We start from the raw sequence: 21,437 nt of genomic DNA on the forward strand, positions 1-21,437 counted from the left end.
TGGTAACATAACCTCATTCCGAAGTAAGCATAATAAGCATTTGTTACAAAGTCTGTTATTTTTAATCTTTGCTTAACTATTGTATATTGTCCGCAAATATAGCAAAATACATTTGGATTGTTTTTGCATTTCCGAGGTGCCATAGTTACAGATTTAATAAACCAATATTTTATTGCACTTTTTTTTGCAGTTTAAACCACTATGATTAGTCATTAGTCAATTAGTCAATTATGATTAGTCATTAGTCAATTGGATTGAAGAGTGATAGATTTATCCACTATATATTACTGGGAACAGTAACTTCATCTGGTGGATACGTCGTGCAGCTTTCTGCAGTGTAACTGCCTCCTAAGGAGTTTGATACTTCCGGCAAGGAGCGGTAAGTACCATTTTACTCACATTTATTCATTTCAACACATTTGTTATATTACTCATATTAATTTGACAACCATGCTGCGTTTAATCAAAATAAATGAACTTAAAAATATCAATAGCGAAAACTTCTGAATATGATAATATTCTTCTCAAGTTTAAAGTCCCACCACAACGCAAGCACAGCAAAGCCATCGATGCAAGTTGTGAAGTTAAACCTCAACGTCCTGAATTGTTCCAAATCCAATAAAGACTACATAGCATTCAACCTGGTAGATGGGAGGCTGCCTAAGCGATCTTCACACCATGAATTATCGTACATGGAGGTGGGATGTGGACTATGAGCCATACACCCATCCAGATCATGCTTACAGTAAATGCGGAGGTGATTATGAAGGAATATGAGGCTCGCTGAAACCTGTCTCCAAACTCTTCTGCTAAAGTAAAGCAAGCGCAAATATTATATGATTTTTTGGAAGAGAAGTCCGTGTCTACACATGCAATTCTATATTGCATCGGTTACAAAGTATGCTCCTATGAAACACACTGGCTACATTCACAATAATGTCATGCATTTATACACGTCATGAAAATGTAAATTTTAGCTTAAATTTGAATTCAAAAGATTCATATAAAACTTTTAATTCGTTGCATTTTACTGTATGAACGAGGATTGCGTGATTACTCTCTGCATAAGCGCACAAGGTTTCCTTTCACTATAGAGAAATTCAATATATCTTGCATTCCACCCGAAGAAACCCTTTATTTCGAATGGTGAACAGAAACGAAATATTAATGCTCTAGTCTGTAAATGATTGTGTGATAGATTCTACACCATGTAAAAGCAATCTCTGTTCTCTAGCACGTTCACGAATATATTAAGAAATGTTAACTGTTCAATTGCTTAACACAGGGTGTCTATAACAGTTTGAATAATAATACATTTTAACAAACATAATAATTATCTGTTGTGAGAAGTGCTCTATTTTTTGTAAGTGGATAATAAGTTAAGATCATGAACTATAAAAAAAAGCTTAAGTGTGTTTTGAACCATGTTGGTATAAGGTAAATGTAAAATTCGTGAAGCAGAAATGGCAGCCTTTTACCCCAACAACAGATATCCATCTGTAATGTTGGGCACAAGCAGTTACAATATCCAAACTGGTTGCAAGGAATTTTGAAAAATTATTTAGAATTAACTAATTTTTTCCACAATATAAAAATTCTGAATCCCCAAACAAAAAAAAATGCCTTTGGAGGTTTTTGGCTGTTCAGATTATAATTGCACTGTGTATGTGTGTGTGTGTGTGAGAGAGAGAGTGTGTGTGTGTGTGAGTGAGTGAAGTGATACACCACTCCCTGCAGTGATTAATCAAGTTTATCATCGTGCATCCTCAGCTAATCAAGCCATTCACTCGTCACCGGCATGTGTCGTGGTGGATCCAGATTGTGTGCGGGTGAACCCGGACTGCATCCAGATCATCTCTGGAAACTTCCAGATCAGCTCTGATTCACTGCCACAAAAGTCTTCAACGATTGAGAACAATGTGAACCTGAACGCCGACAGCATCAGCGTCGTGCCAAATGTAACTCCTGCCTTGTCCAAGAGTCAAACCAAGGACCTCTCTCATCTTTGCTCGGTGAGTGAAGATTGGTATCACTGAAGGTGTTCCATTTATTCCCGACAAGCAAACTGTTGAGAAATTTCATGTGTTGCTGAATACAACTTATTTATAGACATTTCAAGTAAATTTTTATATTGTGTTTACTTGTATAGATAATTATTTATAATTGTAACTTACATCACATGTAATATAAAATTATTAAAGAAAAAAATAGTGTGTAACATGATATGAATAGTTTATTGTTGTAACAAGTAGTGTATCAGTTTTGTAATTGTTCATTTATGTGTAGTAGCATCACACTTGCACTATTGATATCTGTAGATGAACTCTGTACATATTTTATTCATTAAACCCTAAATGGATATAAACTAATCTTGCACTAATCTTTTCAATCAATATAAAATTCCTGCAGGTTGACAGGATCATCAAGGTTGATAATAGAAAAAATAATAAATGGGAGGCAGGTGGTTGGTAAGTTTTTTTGCCAACTGCATGTCTGAATGTCTGCATACTAAAAGGAATCCTTAAACCTTGTAACATTTTATTCTGAACTTAGAATATAATTGTAACATGAGATTAAATCACAGGGGCATCGAAAGGGTGTGTTCCTCCACCAGTCATTTTCCCTAGTCTTTTACCCGACATATGCAATTACTAAGAGCTGATTGGTTTCATCCATCATAGTTTTTTTATAGCTTTGTCTACCTGAGAAAGTGTTGGAGCTGACCCCTGTGTTGGAGGGTCGCAGTCTGTCTTGCTGGCTTCAGGAGCTGTTAGTTACTAATCTGTCTCTCTGGGAATGGTTGCTCTTGATATTTTGTTTATTTATATTCTAAAATCGTGTGGTCGTTAGTTCATGTTGATGTTCATGTTCACCTTTGATGGTCTTTCGACAGATTTGTTAGGCGTAAGGTTTTGGTTGTTTGTGTGAATTTTCTACTATTGGATAGAGTTGTTTCGTGGATATTTTATTTTTTTATTTGTGATTGTCAAGTCGTTTTAGTTATTGCAGAATTGGTTTCTTGCTTTATAACATATTATTTGCAACAGTCTTTTATTTTTTCATCGTGAGTGTTTTTATGGCGTGTGCAGGATTTGCAATGTACTACTTAATGCAGTAGGTATCCATTTTACTAATATTTGATAATGTATATGTTTTTTCCCGCTGATTTATACTGTAGAAGAAACTGCATGAGCTATAAACATAAGTGCATAATTAAAATTTAAGTATGCTTTAATGGGTGATTTATAAATGGCTTTTCTCTGAATTCTGAAATAGCTGCTCTAGTACTCTAAATCATGCATATATATATTTTTTATATTACTCCAACATTGTGAAAAACTTATTCATGCTTGAAAATTTTCGGCAATACTTAATTTTATTGGTTAAAAAATTGAATCTATTTCACATCTTCTACCTATATAACTTATGGACACGGGACACCTCAGCTTTCGAAAATGGAGTATGATATTAATCATAAATTAGTTGGTAATCCCCTTGAGTAGGTGCTCTTCTGGAATAATAAGAAGAAGAAACTTGTTTTAGAACTTCGAAGAGCACATTTAAGTATTCTAAATAACACTAACATAACCTAACCGTTTACTGTACACGTATTTCCACGTTTCCTAGCAAACCTAACCTAACCTTACCAACCATTTAAATAATTTTACGGCATTTAAGTAGCTTATCTAACCAACAATTTAAACAAATTTACAGTATTTTTAATGTAGTTAAAATAACTATTAAAAAAACTGTAAACTACAGAAAAAATTCTAAAAAAATTGTAATGCCATTTAACACAACTATCTGATAAAGTTAGAGGAACAAAATCCCATTAATTTTCAGAAATTTATTGCTACTTTTTCAAAGAACACCTACAGTAAATAAAAATTCCACTATGTTAATTTAAGGTGTTAATTATAGATTTTATAAAAAAAATCAATAGAGTACAAATAATTCTTAAATTATTATAGTATGCAAGTTTATGATGATATTACAAATATAGGGATTACCCTCAGCAAAAATGTTTTTTTTAAGCCTATAAACGTTACCATAAATATTTAAAACTTTATTTTGACTATGGATTCCAGTTCCAATTTTATTAATTATTATGAAAATAGAGGTGCTGTCTTAACATAGAAAAATATATTGTAGAATTTTCGAAGTTCATGTTTCTAAGTTCTGATGATTCTAAGTTATGTGGTTCGGCATTAGTTGCTTCTAAGTAATGTGATTCTACATTGTGACAGTTATACGTTGTGTGCTTCAATGTGTATTCTTCTAAGTTGTGTGATTCTAAGTTATTATTCTCTAAGTTGCGATGATTACAAGTTTTGAGATTCAGTGTAGTAGGTTTCTAAGTTACGACAAATCTAAGTTGAGTGTTTTCAAGTTATAATGTTTCCGAGTTATGTGGTTCGGCATTGTGTATTTCGAAGATATGACAGTTCTAAGTTGTTGCTTCTAAGTTGTGATAGTTCTGGGTTGTGTCATTTGTGGGTTGTGACATTTCCTGGTTGTGGCAGTTATGGGTTGTGTTAGTTCTGGGTTGCGGCATTTTTTCTAAGTTGCGGCAGTTCTGAGTTGCGGCAGTTCTGAGTTTCGGCAGTTCTGTTGAATGGTGAAGTGTTTGGCTATGTGTGAATGTTTTCATACGGTCTTATATCCAGCCTCTTACTTTTCACTTTTGACAGTTAGTGGGAGATGTGTAACTATCTTGACCACGATTCTTCTATATGTATTAGTTTAAGACTACATTTTTGAAAACTTGTTTGTTTCTCAGCACATGACGTGTTTTAACGATTAATACTATATTGAAAATAATAAAGTCGAAGCTTTATTTAAATAACACACAAGGTAATTTTAAATTTCACCTTATGAATCCTAAAACATAAAGTAAATGCAATCCATTCAATTACACTATTAAACGCTATTCCAAACAAAACAAACATGTAATATTACAAATACTGCATTTTTTTTTAAATATATAGCAGTATAGTCTTTCTAATTATCTGGCCAAGAATAAAAATTATTTATGAACCATAACTGCAGAAATATTTCAGTGTGCAGCCCATGCTTAATGAATAGTTCTTCACGCATGATTGTCTAAATTTTGTAAATTTAACTATTGGTATAATTATTATTATAGAAAGCTGTACTGACTACACCTACAAACAACATATAAACTCCTAATTGTACGTTGTTTGTTCAGGGAATTTCACCAACTAGTTAGAATAGAAAAAGAAACTAGTGACTTGAGTTTAAGATAGATACCCAGAGCTTAACTTAACACGCCCGATTGTCGTTTAACTTCTTACTCGAAGTTCAGCAGACAGCAAAATAGCTTCACAATTGTGTCATCTTATTTGACGAAAACAATACCACATGAATTACTTAAAAATTTATACGAGAAAAAAATTAGATAAATATGATTGAGATTATAACGATTTTAATGTGTATTTTTGAGTGAATAAAGGATGTACTAAAGGATCGTAAACTTCAGCTTGTGTTTCCTTCAAACAAATATCGCATATATTTTTTTATCATTACATATTTTAACATCATTTTGAGATTTTTTTAAATAAATAAGATCATTTCTTAATTTATATTTTAATACTGTAGATTTTTGTTATAAAAGTCATATAACTATTTAACACATGTTGATGTAGCTATATTGATTCCATTATTTGAAATTCAAGCCGGCCGCCTTCGATGGTTAAACTTCGTGGATGGTGTACAAGTGACATTTCAATGCAGCTGCAGAAGTAAATGGTGGTAGTGAGGAAGAGAAAGGTACAGCACTTGTCTCGGCCTTGCGAAGTCAACCCCCCTTCCCCCTCTTTTTGAACTACTGCAGACCGTACCAGTTCCGGACCTGGACTACGTTGTGTTATTAGAAGCTCTTGAGGTGAGGTGTGGCGACTGACACATGGACGATTGTACAAGACTGCTTTGAAGACACCCCAAGATCGATCCTTGGAAACCTTTCTGGAGTTCGAGGCTGACATCGAGAGACTCGTGCACTTCGCCTACCCAGAGTCTCCTGCAGAGTTCAGACAGCAGCTAGCCACCAGTGCATGTATAGACGGACTCAATGATGCAGAGATTCAACGAACCCTTCATTTGGCCTGCCACAAAAATATCTGTGAAGCTTTTAATTCATTACCTGGAAATTGAAATTGCCTACTTTGCTTCAAGAAATGTGAGCATCAGGGCGAGACGAACTGTGATAGAACCTTACCACTATGTGAATGTCAGTTCCAGTACTAATGAAGGAAATATCCTCGGGGCATTAAGAAAGCTGTGGAATAGTCACAAGTCGAGAATGGGGGTATGTTCAGCGCGACTGCCCGAATCGTGGGAGGAAACCAAAGAAAGGACAACGATGAGATGAAGTTAAAAATGAGGAAAATCTGCAGGTTCGAAGAGAAGGAATTTGCTCTCGGTTCTTCGCCTACGAGGGACTAGGGCATATTCTGTTTAGGTGTCTGTAACGGGAATGTACCCAGAGGGACTGTCTGGTGAAAAAGGAGTGGTCATGGCAACAAGTGCAAAAAGATTTTAAAGCAGACCTAAGAACCTGAAGAGTTGGAGGACAGTTGCAATGTTACATCTGTCAAGAAGTGGGCCATATTCAGTATGATTGTCAGGATGGCATCACAGCATGGGGAACAGCAGCAAATTGCTACTTGTTCGGGACGAACAAGTTTAAGGAGAGGGCAGAGTTACGAGTATACCAGAAGCGAGGCCATGAGGCAGGCTAGTGGCCTGGCTAGTCAACCATTTGGCTCGTTAACTCGCAAGGGGGGGGGGGTGTTTGCGGTTCATTAGCATTGCACACTTATTTCGATTAGCAATGGTGCCTCACTACCCCCTACCCTTTTCCCAGTGCTTTCTCATTGAAACCGGAGAACCATATGCGTCTCTGGAGGGTTCGGCACGTTCCCAGAGCTCCGCCTCGTGGAGTGGCATAAGTAGGATGCCATTGTTCTGGAATCTTCGAGTGTCAAGTTGACCCTGATGACGCAGCACTTCGAAGGGGTGTGAGACCATTCCAGAAGGGGGCTGAGAGGTATAAAAACGGCGATGCCTGCCTCGAAGAAGTGAAGTGAAGAGGGCGAGTGGCCCCTTGGTGAGCAAAAGAGGACGATGAGCGCCGGGCTTCGTGTGCGGAGACTGCTGCATCGGGGAGCGAAACATGCGGGTCTGTGCTGTGTGCGACGGACGAGTTAGTAGAGCAGTAAGAGACGAGCATAGGGAGAACCTCTGTTGAGCCGAGTGGGGAGAGTAAACTGTGAACTAAGGGCGGCATTCCAAGACGTTCGAGTAAGGTAGCGAATAAGCACTGTTTTGTGGGGACACAACCATAACCTAACTCGCGGGCCGTATTCCAGAACGTATCCAACCGAATCCCAGTACGGAATCAAATCGGCAACCGTTTTCATAAACAGTGCTCTGCGCGAGGCTAGAAACTGGTTTCAATGCATTCTAGCGAACGCTTGGCAACCGTCGATAGAACATTTATTGAAAAAATTCTACAGATAGCAGCACCATCACACGAATTTTCTCAAGTACTTTTGAAGTTGCGATTATTTCTTGTTATGGTTTTAAAGTGTGCAAAATTAATTCCAGAATATTTTCGCTACCATCAAATTTCATTTGGCAGAACAATACATTTGGTACAACCACTGATATTTACGAAATTTAATATATACGAGTTACTGGCGTCAGATGCGGGTCCGCCATCTGGACGATATCAACGAAAAGTGAGCTCTGCGGAGGCGCGCAATTCGGGCAACAGATAGGTCACGGATATTACACCAAATTTCGTTCCCTGAAAATAAGGGACTGGCCGTGTCCTATGGTTTACTATGAATATGGTTAGAGTACAGGTGTAGCATATTCAACCCTAAACACTTTTTTGTATTGTATTGTGGAATACCAGTCTAAATGAGTGATTAATTTTCGAGACAGTCATTTTAAGTATTGTAATTTAATTAATATTGCAAATCGTATCTTATAAATACAACTGTACTTATTTAACTGGGCTATCATTTTATAACATTATTTCCCACATGTAACAATATAATTGTTAACAGATACGTGCTTAAACACGAACTGCTATACCTACATTCTCATGTGATACAGCAAGCTCACCTTAACAAATGGCTGGATTAGTTCCCGTAATAGTGAACAGTAGTTTTAATAGGTTTATTTCATTACCTTACTTCTTAACACTTATATAATCCTAAAGTTGATAATTTTTTGAATTTTTATAGCAATTTAACTTTTAGAGTTTAATTTTTTTTATATCTTCTCGTCTTTTAGAACTATAAGTTTAAATTATTTGAGCTCAAAAGATTATTATATGACTAAAAATCACCGCTTGTGGCATTTCATTGTAATGAACTCAAGTAGTAGTAGGAAATAGGGCATACTGGTGCCATATATTTCTTATGGGACTGCGGCTTGGTGGCTTACTCAGTTGTGGCTTACCAATCGTCAGGAATTGGACATGTTGGGGCAATTTTTTTTCCCTAACCTAAATTAAAACTAAGTGTGTTTGGGAGGGGTCTGGGTTCGGGCGTGACCGTCGCTCGTTGACTATGATCCGGACCTCGGCTGCCATCGTGGTGACGTCACATCCGCCTTCTTGGAATCTGCAATTTTGAAAATCTGTAATTTTTTAGCTAGAAATTCGGAAAAGATTACGACAATCCACAAATAAATAGCTTGTTATAATAATTATTGATTCCTGTCTTTGGTTCAATCATTCACTGATGCAAAAAATTAATTTCAGGTGTGTGTGTGTATATATATCCAATTAAACTGTGACGAAAAATCCTAAAAACTGCTTAAATTCTTCACCCACCAGATGTCAGTAAGCTACCGATGTCTTCTGGGCCGCCATCTTGGAAATACGTAATTATTACTCTAGATATTCGAGAAAAATTCCAAAAATCATAAAAAAAATAAGTTTCAGTTTGTTAAAATAATGATTTATACCATCGATAAACTCTTGTTTTAATCCTTACTTGTAGCAACAACAAAAAAACTTAATTAAAATTACCACAAAAGTGACAAGTGCAAGAAAAATAACAAAGTAAAAAAATTTATTACATAATTTCTACCACTACAAAGAAGGAAATTATTAGTTTTTCTCGATTTCCGAAGGCTTCTTAGAAGGCTAAGAGAGTCCTTTGCATTCCTCGACATGTGTTTTCAGGACATCTCCATGTGACATTCGATTAACCAGCCACGTCCAGTTGGTAGCTAGGCATGTATATTCAGTAGCCAGGCACGTAATCGGCGGCCAGGCACATTCAGTTTGTGGCCGAAATGTTCAGTTATCAGCTATGCATGTCCAGTCAGCGACAAGGCACAACCAGATGTTGGCTAGAGACATCAAGATGGTGGTAAGGTACGTCCATTCGGTGTCCAGGCTCATCTATTCACTGGCCAGGAACGTAAGTCCAGTAGGTGGCACGACACGTCATTTCATAGCTAGGCATGTCTATTTATTAGCCAGGCATGTAATCGGCGGCCAGGTACATTCAGTTGATGGCCAGGCATGTCTATTCAGTAGTACTAAGGCACGTATTTAGTGGTCAGCCACATTCAGTTTTCTGGCTAGACACGTCCAGTTGGTGTTTAGGTACTTCCTGTCTATGTTTAGGCTGACACGATCTGTGGGTGGCCAGGCAAGTCTATTCAGTGGCCAGGCACATCCAGTAGTTAATGGTCAGACACCTCCTGTCTATGGCCAGCCACGTCAGATAACGGATAACGTCATTTAACAAATGATTTTTTTCTATGATTTTGGAATTTTTCTCGAATTTCTAGATTAATAATTACTCATTTCCAAGATGCCAGCTAAGATGGCATGGGTAACTTACTGAAAGCTGGTGGATGAGGAATTTAAGCTGTTTATAGGATTTTTCTTCATTTTTTTAAATAATTTTTTATGCGAAATTAACTTTTTTTTGCATTAATCACGAATCGAACCAAGGACAAAAATCAATCGAATCAATTATTTCTTTAAAAAAGCTTAGTTTTTGATGATTTTGGGAAGTTGTCCTGAATTTCTTTGTTAATCATTACGAATTTCCTTGATGGCATCTGTAGTTTACTGGCATCTGGTGGATGAGGAATTTAAGCAGTTATTATGATTTCTCGTCATATTTGGTTGAATAATTATTATTTTTACCTGAAATTAACTGTTTTGCATCAGTCACGGATAGAACCAAGGACAGAAATCAATCGAATCAATGATTATTTTAATAAGCGATAATTTTGGATAATTACAGATTTTCAAAATGGCTAATTTTAAGATGGTGGATGTGACGTCACCACGATGGTAGCCGAGGTTCCGATCATAGTTAATGGACGATGGACACGCCCGAACATGGTCGATTCCTGACGATTGGTAAGCCACAGTTGATTAAGCCACCAAGCCGTAGTCCCATAATAAATACATTGCATCCGTATGCCCTACGTATTTCGTACTACTCCAAGTAAATATATATTTCATGTCATTATTTGTGTTTAAATGTGTGGTTTTGGAGGAAAGACAGATGCTTGCATTTAAAAAAAAATCAATGTTTGTCTTTCAATAAATGTGAAAATACCAAAGTAGCTGTACAACTGTTAAAGCTTACAAAACAAGCCTTGCGTGATAGTTGGTAACTTAATGACACTTAATTGACAAAATTAGCGATAAGGAAACAAGTATAGTATTTCAGACTCTTAAGCCAAAATGGCCTCGCAACTTACCCTGGACAAAATTAAAGTTTTCAGAGAAATACTTGGGAAAACATTCCTTTCTAAATACAAGCTTTCTCCCTGCCCTCTTCAGCCACTCCTTTAAAAGTTTTTGAATTTGCATCTGATTAAATAATTATGTCGTTAAATATCTGTTATGTTAAGCGCAGTTCTCATGATAAATTTGCATGTAAACAGCACATGTGCAACCAGAATATTTAAATGTTTGCTATTTGCACGTCCAAGTTGCGGTGATGCGGTGGTTTCGACAGGTTCTCGGAGGACAAGGATCTGCAGGAGGTGCGACACACCTTTAATGTGGTGCGTCTGGACGGACAGCTGCCGGACGCGGAGGTGCCCGGCTTCCAGGCGGCCGTCACGTCGCTGGCGCAGGACTTCCGCCGCCTGGCGCTGCTGCTGCTGCGCGCCCTGGCCGTGGCCCTCGGTCAGTGTTCCCTGCTCACCTCCCCTTACAGTCGGGCTCACCACCCCCTTACAGTCGGGCTTACCTCTGCCTCACAGTCGGGCTCACCTCCCCCTTACAGTCGGGCTCACCTCCCCCTTACAGTCGGGCTCACCTCCCCCTTACAGTCGGGCTCACCTCCCCCTTACAGTCGGGCTCACCTCCGCCTTACAGTCGGGCTCACCTCCGCCTTACAGTCGGGCTCACGTCCCCCTTACAGTCGGGCTCACCTCCCCCTTACAGTCGGGCTCACCTCCCCCTTACAGTCGGGCTCACCTCCCCCTTACAGTCGGGCTCACCTCCCCCTTACAGTCGGGCTCACCTCCGCCTTACAGTCGAGCTCACCTCCGCCTTACAGTCGAGCTCACCTCCCCCTTACAGTCGGGCTCACCTCCGCCTTACAGTCGGGCTCACGTCCCCCTTACAGTCGGGCTCACCTCCCCCTTACAGTCGGGCTCACCTCCGCCTTACAGTCGGGCTCACCTCCCCCTTACAGTCGGGCTCACCTCCGCCTTACAGTCGGGCTCACCTCCCCCTTACAGTCGGGCTCACCTCCCCCTTACAGTCGGGCTCACCTCCCCCTTACAGTCGGGCTCACCTCCGCCTTACAGTCGGGCTCACCTCCCCCTTACAGTCGGGCTCACCTCCCCCTTACAGTCGGGCTCACCTCCCCCTTACAGTCGGGCTCACCTCCGCCTTACAGTCGGGCTCACCTCCGCCTTACAGTCGGGCTCACCTCCCCCTTACAGTCGGGCTCACCTCCCCCTTACAGTCGGGCTCACCTCCGCCTTACAGTCGGGCTCACCTCCCCCTTACAGTCGGGCTCACCTCCGCCTTACAGTCGGGCTCACCTCCGCCTTACAGTCGGGCTCACCTCCCCCTTACAGTCGGGCTCACCTCCCCCTTACAGTCGGGCTCACCTCCCCCTTACAGTCGCGCTCACCTCCCCCTTACAGTCGGGCTCACCTCCCCCTTACAGTCGGGCTCACCTCCCCCTTACAGTCGGGCTCACCTCCGCCTTACAGTCGGGCTCACCTCCGCCTTACAGTCGGGCTCACCTCCGCCTTACAGTCGGGCTCACCTCCGCCTTACAGTCGGGCTCACCTCCCCCTTACAGTCGCGCTCACCTCCCCCTTACAGTCGCGCTCACCTCCCCCTTACAGTCGCGCTCACCTCCCCCTTACAGTCGGGCTCACCTCCGCCTTACAGTCGGGCTCACCTCCGCCTTACAGTCGGGCTCACCTCCGCCTTACAGTCGGGCTCACCTCCCCCTTACAGTCGGGCTCACCTCCCCCTTACAGTCACGCTCACCTCCCCCTTACAGTCGGGCTCACCTCCGCCTTACAGTCGGGCTCACCTCCCCCTTACAGTCGGGCTCACCTCCGCCTTACAGTCGGGCTCACCTCCGCCTTACAGTCGGGCTCACCTCCCCCTTACAGTCGGGCTCACCTCCCCCTTACAGTCGGGCTCACCTCCCCCTTACAGTCGGGCTCACCTCCCCCTTACAGTCGGGCTCACCTCCGTCTTACAGTCGCGCTCACCTCCGCCTTACAGTCGGGCTCACCGCATCTATATCACTTGCTTCTTGTTCCATTTTTCCATTTTTTGTCCCCATTTTCTACTGACTTTATTCAAATGGAGGCTGCTTCTTATTGCTACAAATATATGCACTTTTTCTGCTGTGTGGCAAATACTGGTTTTGTGTGAATCGCCCCAAACTGTGACCAGTTTCTTTCGCATGGTACTGATAATGGTGGCAAGTTCATCAGGCATGCTGCTAAGTGGAATAAGGGCTGTGTGGTGTATTATCCATGCCACTATATGATATATATTGTGCAGTTTTGCATATTGTTTTTGTGCTCCAAAATCCTGAATAAGTCCTATACTTGGCACCATTCTACAAAACATATGTAACATCCAGTCATAGATGCTATGATAATTGTTATATAATCAAATGTCATAACTCTCTCTCATCATTTGACCCAATTTATTTGTACTGCAAGTTAGCAGCACACTGTATGGGCTGCATAATAAATTCTTTACGTGTCCGTAAGAAATTTGTGATTTGGCTTCTTGAAGTTTGGTTGTTGAAGATGTTAAAACAGATGTTAATACTGGGGTTATTTAAATTTATGCCACTGAAATATTTTTTAATACATAATGTTGAAATATTCTCTTCATTGTAAAACAAAGAGATACTTCTTGCATATGGCTGATCAGATCACATATTAACATCAGAGGAACATTCTTAGTAACAAATAACAAAGGCCAGGTAAGCATAGCAAAGAACTTGCCACAGATACCAGATCTCCAACCATGTGTCCTCAGACTCGTCATCAGATCATCATTCCAACCATGCTATCAGTGGACATATATATTTAAAAGGTTTAACTACTGAATTACTTGAACCACCAGTTAGTTACTAGGACTCTACACTAGATAAAAGGTGTGGTACTACTGACAGTAAAGCACTATCTGATTCAGACTTTGTTATGACAGACTTGTTATCTGTGTCCAGATATGTTATTATTTATGACTGCACAACATATTGTTTTATATTATAAAGGTCATAAATGATAGCTGCTTGTTGTAGAGCAGCTTTGTTTGCAAGGGTGCTCTGAAAACAAATTACCACTGCTCCTCACTTATTTCTTTTCAATAAAGGCATGAATCACATGCGTGTTTTTGAAATAGACAACTATATACTTCAATTTCCTTTAAAGGGTCTTCATTGTATGGAGCTCTATTATGGCCTTAAACAGTAAGTTAAGACCATGAGATGCACAGCTGACACAACTCATGTGAGGATATTTGTCCATGATAAGTTGCCATGCTAGGTGCATGGCTCTGGGATTAATCTGTTGCTAGCAATATAAATTTTCAATTTTCTATTTCTTCAAGCACCTTCACAATTTTACTGCTAATGAATTCACCAGTTTTCCATTTCACTCCAGGCTGAATGCTCTTAAAGATAATTGGGAAGGTGTTGTAATGATGACGTTTACAACACCCTCACTACAAATATTAGTTCAACCATTAGTCATCAGACCAAGACAATGTGTATTTAAAATGATTTCATCTGTATTAATCTTTACTCTTGCATATGGATTATATTTAAAGCATGAGTTGAAGGTTTTTTATAAGAAGGCTATAAATTTTCCATTTCTTCATCCCAGTAAACACTTTATAACAATGACAATGACAATGGGGCACAGTATGCATAAATAGCTTGTGCTATATTCTCATCTAATGGTTTTATTTCATCTGGTGTAATTCTGTCCAGAAAGAATCTTAAACCTGCTTTACGGTTTTTTTTTTGTGATAATGAACCTTTTTGTGGTAAGCTATTTTTACATACATTAATACGTGGTTTGAGTCTCACATGACTGTTCCAGTAATGTGAGAATCAACACACGAGAGAGTGGATGTGTGAGGCAGGGTTGTTGTTAAAGTTCTCAATGTAGATTTTTATGGTTTGTTTCTGATGATGAATTTGATGGATATTTTGATTCTGTTTTTGCATACTCTGCTTATTTTGTACTCAATTCAGTATCCTGAAGAAAATAAAAATAGTGATTGGCATTTATAAAAATGAATAAAGTATTTTTTTTTTTAAATTTAGTAACTAACACAATTACCATAGAATGAGGATACTTTTACATCTAGTAGTGTACTTACTTTTGCAGTCACAGATACTAATTAATTAGATTGCTGAAATGAGTGCTCATTCTGCTCATGTAAACATAAGGGAGTTTCTGCTTCATTGTCACTTTCCGTGTTGCTCTTCTTAACCAAAAAACAGTTTCTTAATTTCAAAGAGACTTTACATACATATGTTTACAATGTAGTATGTCATACGTGTGGCATTAGGAAAGCTGTACTTAATTCTACAGTATGTACAAATTGCCGTGCTTTTTCCTCCATCATCTTTTAACTTGAATGGTTTCTTGATGTGTGACCGCTTTTGAACTATCTGTAAATAATAACAGTGGCAGCTTTAGAGTTGGGGGGGGGGGGGGCACTGAGGTACGTCTCCCTTCCCCCAGAAGGTTAAAATATGCACTAGATATTACGACTTCTGAAGTAATAAACAGGTATTTACTAGGTCTAGATTACTGGTCCGCTCCTAAAGAAGAAATATAGGTATCCAGAGTTAAAATATAATACTTTTAACTTTTAATATATAACAATGAAATACACTACACACACCACTTAAGTAATGCCAGATATTTATTTCCAGCAAACTGCGAAGCAATTCTGTGTGCACTCACTGTACAGTCACAAATTACAACTCATAAGAGTGAGTCTACTCTGACTAATTTCGCCAGCCCATAAAGTATGACTACTCCACTCATAATTTCAAGTTTCCTTATCTCTGTTTCTAGCTCTCGGCTCTCGCATAAACTATCTGCTTGGGGAAAACAAGACAAGTGGATGCAGGGGGATTAAGTTTTTTTATCATGTACAAGTCAGATGTGAAAATTGTTACTAGAAAATGCTGCTTCCCAGGTGTTTAGTTATGGTAGTGTAGTCTGTTTATAGTGTGTGTAGTTTATGTGTAGTGTATGTGTAGTGTGTTGTGTACATGTCGTGTGTTGTGTATGTGTTGTGTATGTGTTGTGTGTAGTGTGTGTGTGCGCGCGCACATTTCTGTGTATGCATATTTCTGTGTGCATGCACATATGTGTGTGGTGTGCGTGCACATATATGTGTGTCGATCAGGTGCGCAACACTAAATTTCCAGGGGGGGGGGGGGGGGCAATATACCTTTTTATAAAGAATCATCGATCCCTCCCCTATTGAAGTGGGGGGTCCAGGGGTCCTCCCCTGGGAAAATTTGTATTTCAAGGAGGAAAATGGTGCTATTTAAGCAGTTTTATTATCTAAAAATTGATTACACAGCACTTTCTTTGCCCCCGTTTGCCCCCACTTCAAGGTTTCAGAGGGGGGGCAAAATACCCTTGATCCCCCCCTGTTGTTGCGCCCCTGGTGTGGATGCATGTGCACATGCATTTGCATGTGAGGAGCACGTGCTTGGGGGAGACCACATGTTTTTGCATGTTTTTTTCTTCTCCTGATTACTAGTAAAATTGATACTAAGAAAGACAGTAACATGATACTTCTGTAGGAAAGACTCTCTTATCATTAAAATTGTACAGTTCTCATATTTACTTTCTTCCCCCATTCATACCTTTTTCGTAAATAAACATTCAGAAAGAATCTGACAGGCCAATTCTTTGCGTCTCGCCTATCTTAAGTTGCCTAATGTTACCACCATTGTTTATTATAATGTTACGATGAATTTAAGAATTTTTCAAAATTTTCCCACTGTCCTGGAAAAAAAAAATACTCCTTTTTTTTTTTTGTTTTTTTTCGCTTTGTCTTCGGGAAATTTGTTACCTGCATCTGCCATATAGTACAGTTATGATACAACTAAATACTCAAACACTTGTATTGCAATCAAAATAGGATTTTTTTCCACCATGTGCTAAAGAGGTGAAGAGATATACTGAACCCAGTCCTTCAATTGACTTATTTATTTGAACTAAATTTGAATATAAAACACAGTTTTGTTATAAATTAATTAAAAATAATATAAAATGGTGCTACTGAAAGTAACCTCAATACAAATGGTAATTGAGCCAAGTTAATAAATATATATTTATGCCAAGTCAAGCAACATAGTAATTTTGCAAAGTAATAATTTTGCATTAAAATATAGAAGATTTTAAATTACAACACTTGCACAATGATATAACAATGAAATAAAATCTTATCACATGCATCTCTAAGATCTTAAATAATTTTGTTGACTTTTGTTTACTGGCTCCTACTAATTTAAAGAAATTACTAACATGTGCATGCATCCATGCATGCATGTGCGCGCACACACACACATATGCACATATACACACATATGCACATATACACACATATATATACATACATATATATATACATACATACATATATATACATACATACACACATGCACACAATCCCGGAAACTGAGGTCATGTTAATGTTAGCTTTATCCCATTACCATTCAGTAGCCACTCAACCACTGCTGCATAGTAAATTGTGGTATACACGGTTCAATAGAAAATTTACATATACCACTTATATTGCATTCGTGCTAATCTAAACACTTTTGTAACTAGCAATTTAAAAATATAACATACTGCATTTCTGTATGGCATATAGGCATGGAAGAAGACAGTAAGCTAAGAAACGTATTTGGTAATGTCTTGTTACAAGTGTAATGCATAAACTGGGAGCTTCTGAAATTTATATATACATATTTATTTTAGAATAACAATTGCTTATCTTTGTAATAATTACTTCTTTTTTTTATTTTCACCATTTAAGAACTCTTAATATTTTACGTACTGACTTAGTATGCCTTCTTGGTATCATTTCCTATTTGTGTGTGTATTGTTTTTTTTATATAGCTGTTGGTTGGTTTCGTCCTTTCCACTGCTTCTTGGGCTCGAATCAATGCAGATTGATTACAATCCATGGTAGAATCAAACCAGCCCTTCAGGCTAGTAACCATACGTGCATGTATTTTAAGTGGTCAATGCTTGGCTGCAAGTCGAGACAGCAGAATGTGTGCACTTGCAGGCGATGCTCGCCAGGAACTAACAGCTTGACGTTGGTTGCAGAACTGTCGCCGGACTTCTTCCTGAGCAACCACAGCAGTATGTGGAAGCCAGGCAACGAGTCGTGCATGCGGCTGCTGGACTACCCGCCCTTCACGGCGCCGCCCAAGCCCGGCGTGATGCGCTGCGGAGAGCACGCCGACTACGGCACGTTCAGCCTCCTCACGCAGGACTGCGAGGGCGGTCTGGAGGTCGGTGTGACTGCAGGTTACACACAGTCTGAGGCCATTCCTCGTTAAACCTGGCACAGTAGTTCAGAACGACATCTCTTCTACATAAGGATATGGATTGTGAACAGTTGGTTAGGTTAGGTTAGGTAAGCAACATTAAAAATACTTAATATAATTTTTTGGGCCTAGTAGAACTCAAAAATATTTGCAGAATTATAATTATTCCAGAAAGCACCTACTCTAAGAAATTACCTTAAAATTTTCATACTAAATAGCTTTGTTCAAAACTTCTGAAAATGGTTATTTAATATTTTTTTTAGGTACTATACTACACTGCAAAACCATTTGCAAAACAAACACAAGATGCTGTATGCGAAGTTACAGGAATGCAAAAATTCAGATATGTCTCAAACATCAAAAAATCTTCAAGTAGGCCTAACACAACCAAAAATTTCCGATTTTGTTAACAAACACAAAAAAATGCAACCAGGTGACCCTGCTGAACAAAGCATCACTGAACAAATTGCAAAAATGTTGTCTTCTGAGATGCTGCCTTATGACTTTGTTGAAGGCAAAGGTTTCAGGGAGTTACTTGGCAACAAGTACATAGCACCCACTTACCAAGTGCCCTCCAGAACAACGTTTTCAGAACACTACATACCAGCTTTGTACAATGAAACCAAAGAAATGCTTAAGTCCCAGTTTTCGAATGATTTGCCTATAATATCAGCTCTGTCTCTGACATCAGATAGTTGGACATCTCGGTCCACTGACAGTTATGTCAGCCTGACGTGTCATTACCTGCAACCAGATTTTACCTACATTTCATTTGCAAGAGTCCCACACGAGTGTTAATATCAGCACAACGATCAAGTCTCATTTGTCAGAGTGGGGAATATGTACTGAAACATGTACTGTTCCCATATTTTCCATTACAGACAATGCAGCCAATTTTAAGCTGGCTTTCTCTTCACTGTTTCATGAAAGTTCACGATATTGCTTTGCCCACACCCTCCAAATAGCCATTGAAGACAGTAAAAAGAATTGTCCCGGTGTGAAAACTCTACTGAGCAAGGCTAGAGGTATTGTTGCTCACTACAGGAGTAGTTCGGCTAGAAAACGACTACACAAAGTCCAGGCACAACTAAATATGCCTCAGCTTGAGGTAATACAAAATGTAGACACAAGGAGCTCTGAATTTCTCATGTTAAAGCGGCTGTTACAAATAAAAGCTGCCTTGGTTGCAGAACATGCCAACAGTGGTAGTACAGAAATGTCATCATCAGAATGGAAACAAGCAGAAAGTATTGTTGAGGTGCTGCAACCATTAGCTGAAGCAACAGAAGAAATGAGTGGCAAAAGTTGTCCAACCACATCAATGATAATACCTATTCTCCACTGTCTAACATCCAACCTAGAGAGCCATGCACAACAGCAGAAAGATGGTATTTTGTTTGCCAAAGCATTGTGCAAAAACTTGAAGTCAAGATTTCCAAATTTCAAGAAGGAGCAAGTCAGTTGCATTGCAATGCTAGTAGACCCTAGATTTAAGGGCGTGCTGATGTCTGATGTTGAGGCAGAAAGTATTCTCAGTACTGAATTAAAAATTTTACCAAAAGAAGCAAATGAAAAGGTGATTGTAAAATCTAGTGAAGAAAAATCTATTTTGTGGGCTGCACTTGACTCACTGCTCAACCAACCAGCCACTAACCAGAAAGAAGATGAAATAAGAAGTTATCTCAGTGAACCGCGTCTCTCAAGAAGTGACGATCTACTGGGTTGGTGGAGAAATCAAGGAAATAAAAAATATCCAAACTTGTCTGTTGTAGCTGCAAAATATTTAGGGATTCCTGCCACTCAAGTGAGTTCTGAACGACTGTTTTCAGTGGCAGGTAGTGTTGTTACCAGTAGAATTGAATGCCTTCTCCCTCAACATGTTGAACATTTGGTGTTTTTGAAGGCAAATTAAATATGACATTTGATATGTTTAACAATGACATTTGATATGTTTAACAATGACATTTGATATGTTTAACAATAATAACAAATCTTTAGATAGTTCATTTTTTTTTTACTTAATTGCCTAAAAAAACAAAGCACACTTGTAGTTCTAATGTAACTGCATAAAAAGAGGTTTTGCTTTATTCATTGTAATTTTTAGAATTCAATTTTTTGCTTATTACTTTGCTTTGTTACTATTAAAAATATAATACAGATAAAACTTTGAATCAAAGCCTTACTATTACCTATTAATCCAGTATTTCATAATTTAAGTGTAATATTGCCTTGTCAAGAAATATATTCGCAATTCGATTCGACTTCGCGAATATTTTTAGTATTCATTTTGATATTCGCTTCGCATCAAAAAAACACTATTCGCACAGGCCTAAACAGAAGTACACTTGCTCAAATAAATAGGATCCACAACACATTCATTCGATGACAGTAGACAGTCGCTTTTGGAGTTGAACACACTTTATACCAACTGCCGTGTGACCGTACACTTTCCACGTTTGTAAACATGTGTACTTAAACCTGTTCTCCTGCAGTGCTGGCCTACACGGATCACTAAACTGGTGGCTCATCGCTAATTGTGGTAGAGTAACTGTAAAACATTAATGTTCTTCAGTAAGTTTACAGTTTCACAAACTTACTATTGAAATAAAATGTTTCAATTACACATTAAATTCATTATTTATAGGGATGGTGTTTTTTCGTTTTTGCTAAATAGATGCGAAAATATGCTAAATTATACTTTTTCCACTATAAAATGCTAAATATATACTATTCCGAGATAAATGCGAAATCAAGGTAAAAAACGTAGATTCGTCTTCACTCTACACAATTTATTTACTGATTGTATTTCGTTTCAGTTCAGTATCAAAAGAAACCATCATTTTATGGCGTATTCAGCACAAGTATCTTATTGTCACGTCATTCACAACTATTGTTCGTAAATAACGAATGAAGAATGGCCATCCGTGCCTCGCGATTGTAAACAAAGCAAAGAACAACTAGCTGAAAGATTGTCCGTCATCTTGCAGAGTACAAATTTTTAGGTCACCATATTGCAACATCTCTGCTTCCCCGCGCTAACAATTGTAAGTCCCATTTTCTGGCTGTGTTTCACGTGAAAGCTGTGTTCTTGTGTAGTCTGTGGAAGGTGGTTTGTTTACAAATACGTGCATACTCGTGAATGTGTTGTGTACCGTTATTTCTCGAGGTAAAAATGGGACGAAACGACATTTCCATTCGCGATCGCATAAATGAATACAAAAGTGAACAGTTCTACGAAAGTGATACAAATATTTTAATGCGCAATTTATGTAATCGCCATCTGGAGTGAAAAAAAAAAGATGTACTTGAAAAGCACATTAAATCTGA

The 21,437-nt window shown here is 38.8% G+C and overlaps 1 protein-coding gene across 1 annotated transcript in view; it reads left to right on the top strand.

Annotated features, from left to right (window-relative positions):
- LOC134531006 (uncharacterized) overlaps window positions 1-21,437 on the top strand; it is a 185,711-nt gene that overhangs the window by 156,723 nt on the left and 7,551 nt on the right. Inside the window, exons 4-5 of the mRNA XM_063366435.1 lie at window positions 11,031-11,203; window positions 17,887-18,074. Of these exons, the coding sequence (XP_063222505.1) occupies window positions 11,031-11,203; window positions 17,887-18,074 (361 nt within the window). The remainder of the gene's footprint in view (window positions 1-11,030; window positions 11,204-17,886; window positions 18,075-21,437) is intronic.

The sequence above is a fragment of the Bacillus rossius genome, chromosome 3, assembly GCF_032445375.1.
Source record: "Bacillus rossius redtenbacheri isolate Brsri chromosome 3, Brsri_v3, whole genome shotgun sequence".
Taxonomy (NCBI): domain Eukaryota; kingdom Metazoa; phylum Arthropoda; class Insecta; order Phasmatodea; family Bacillidae; genus Bacillus; species Bacillus rossius.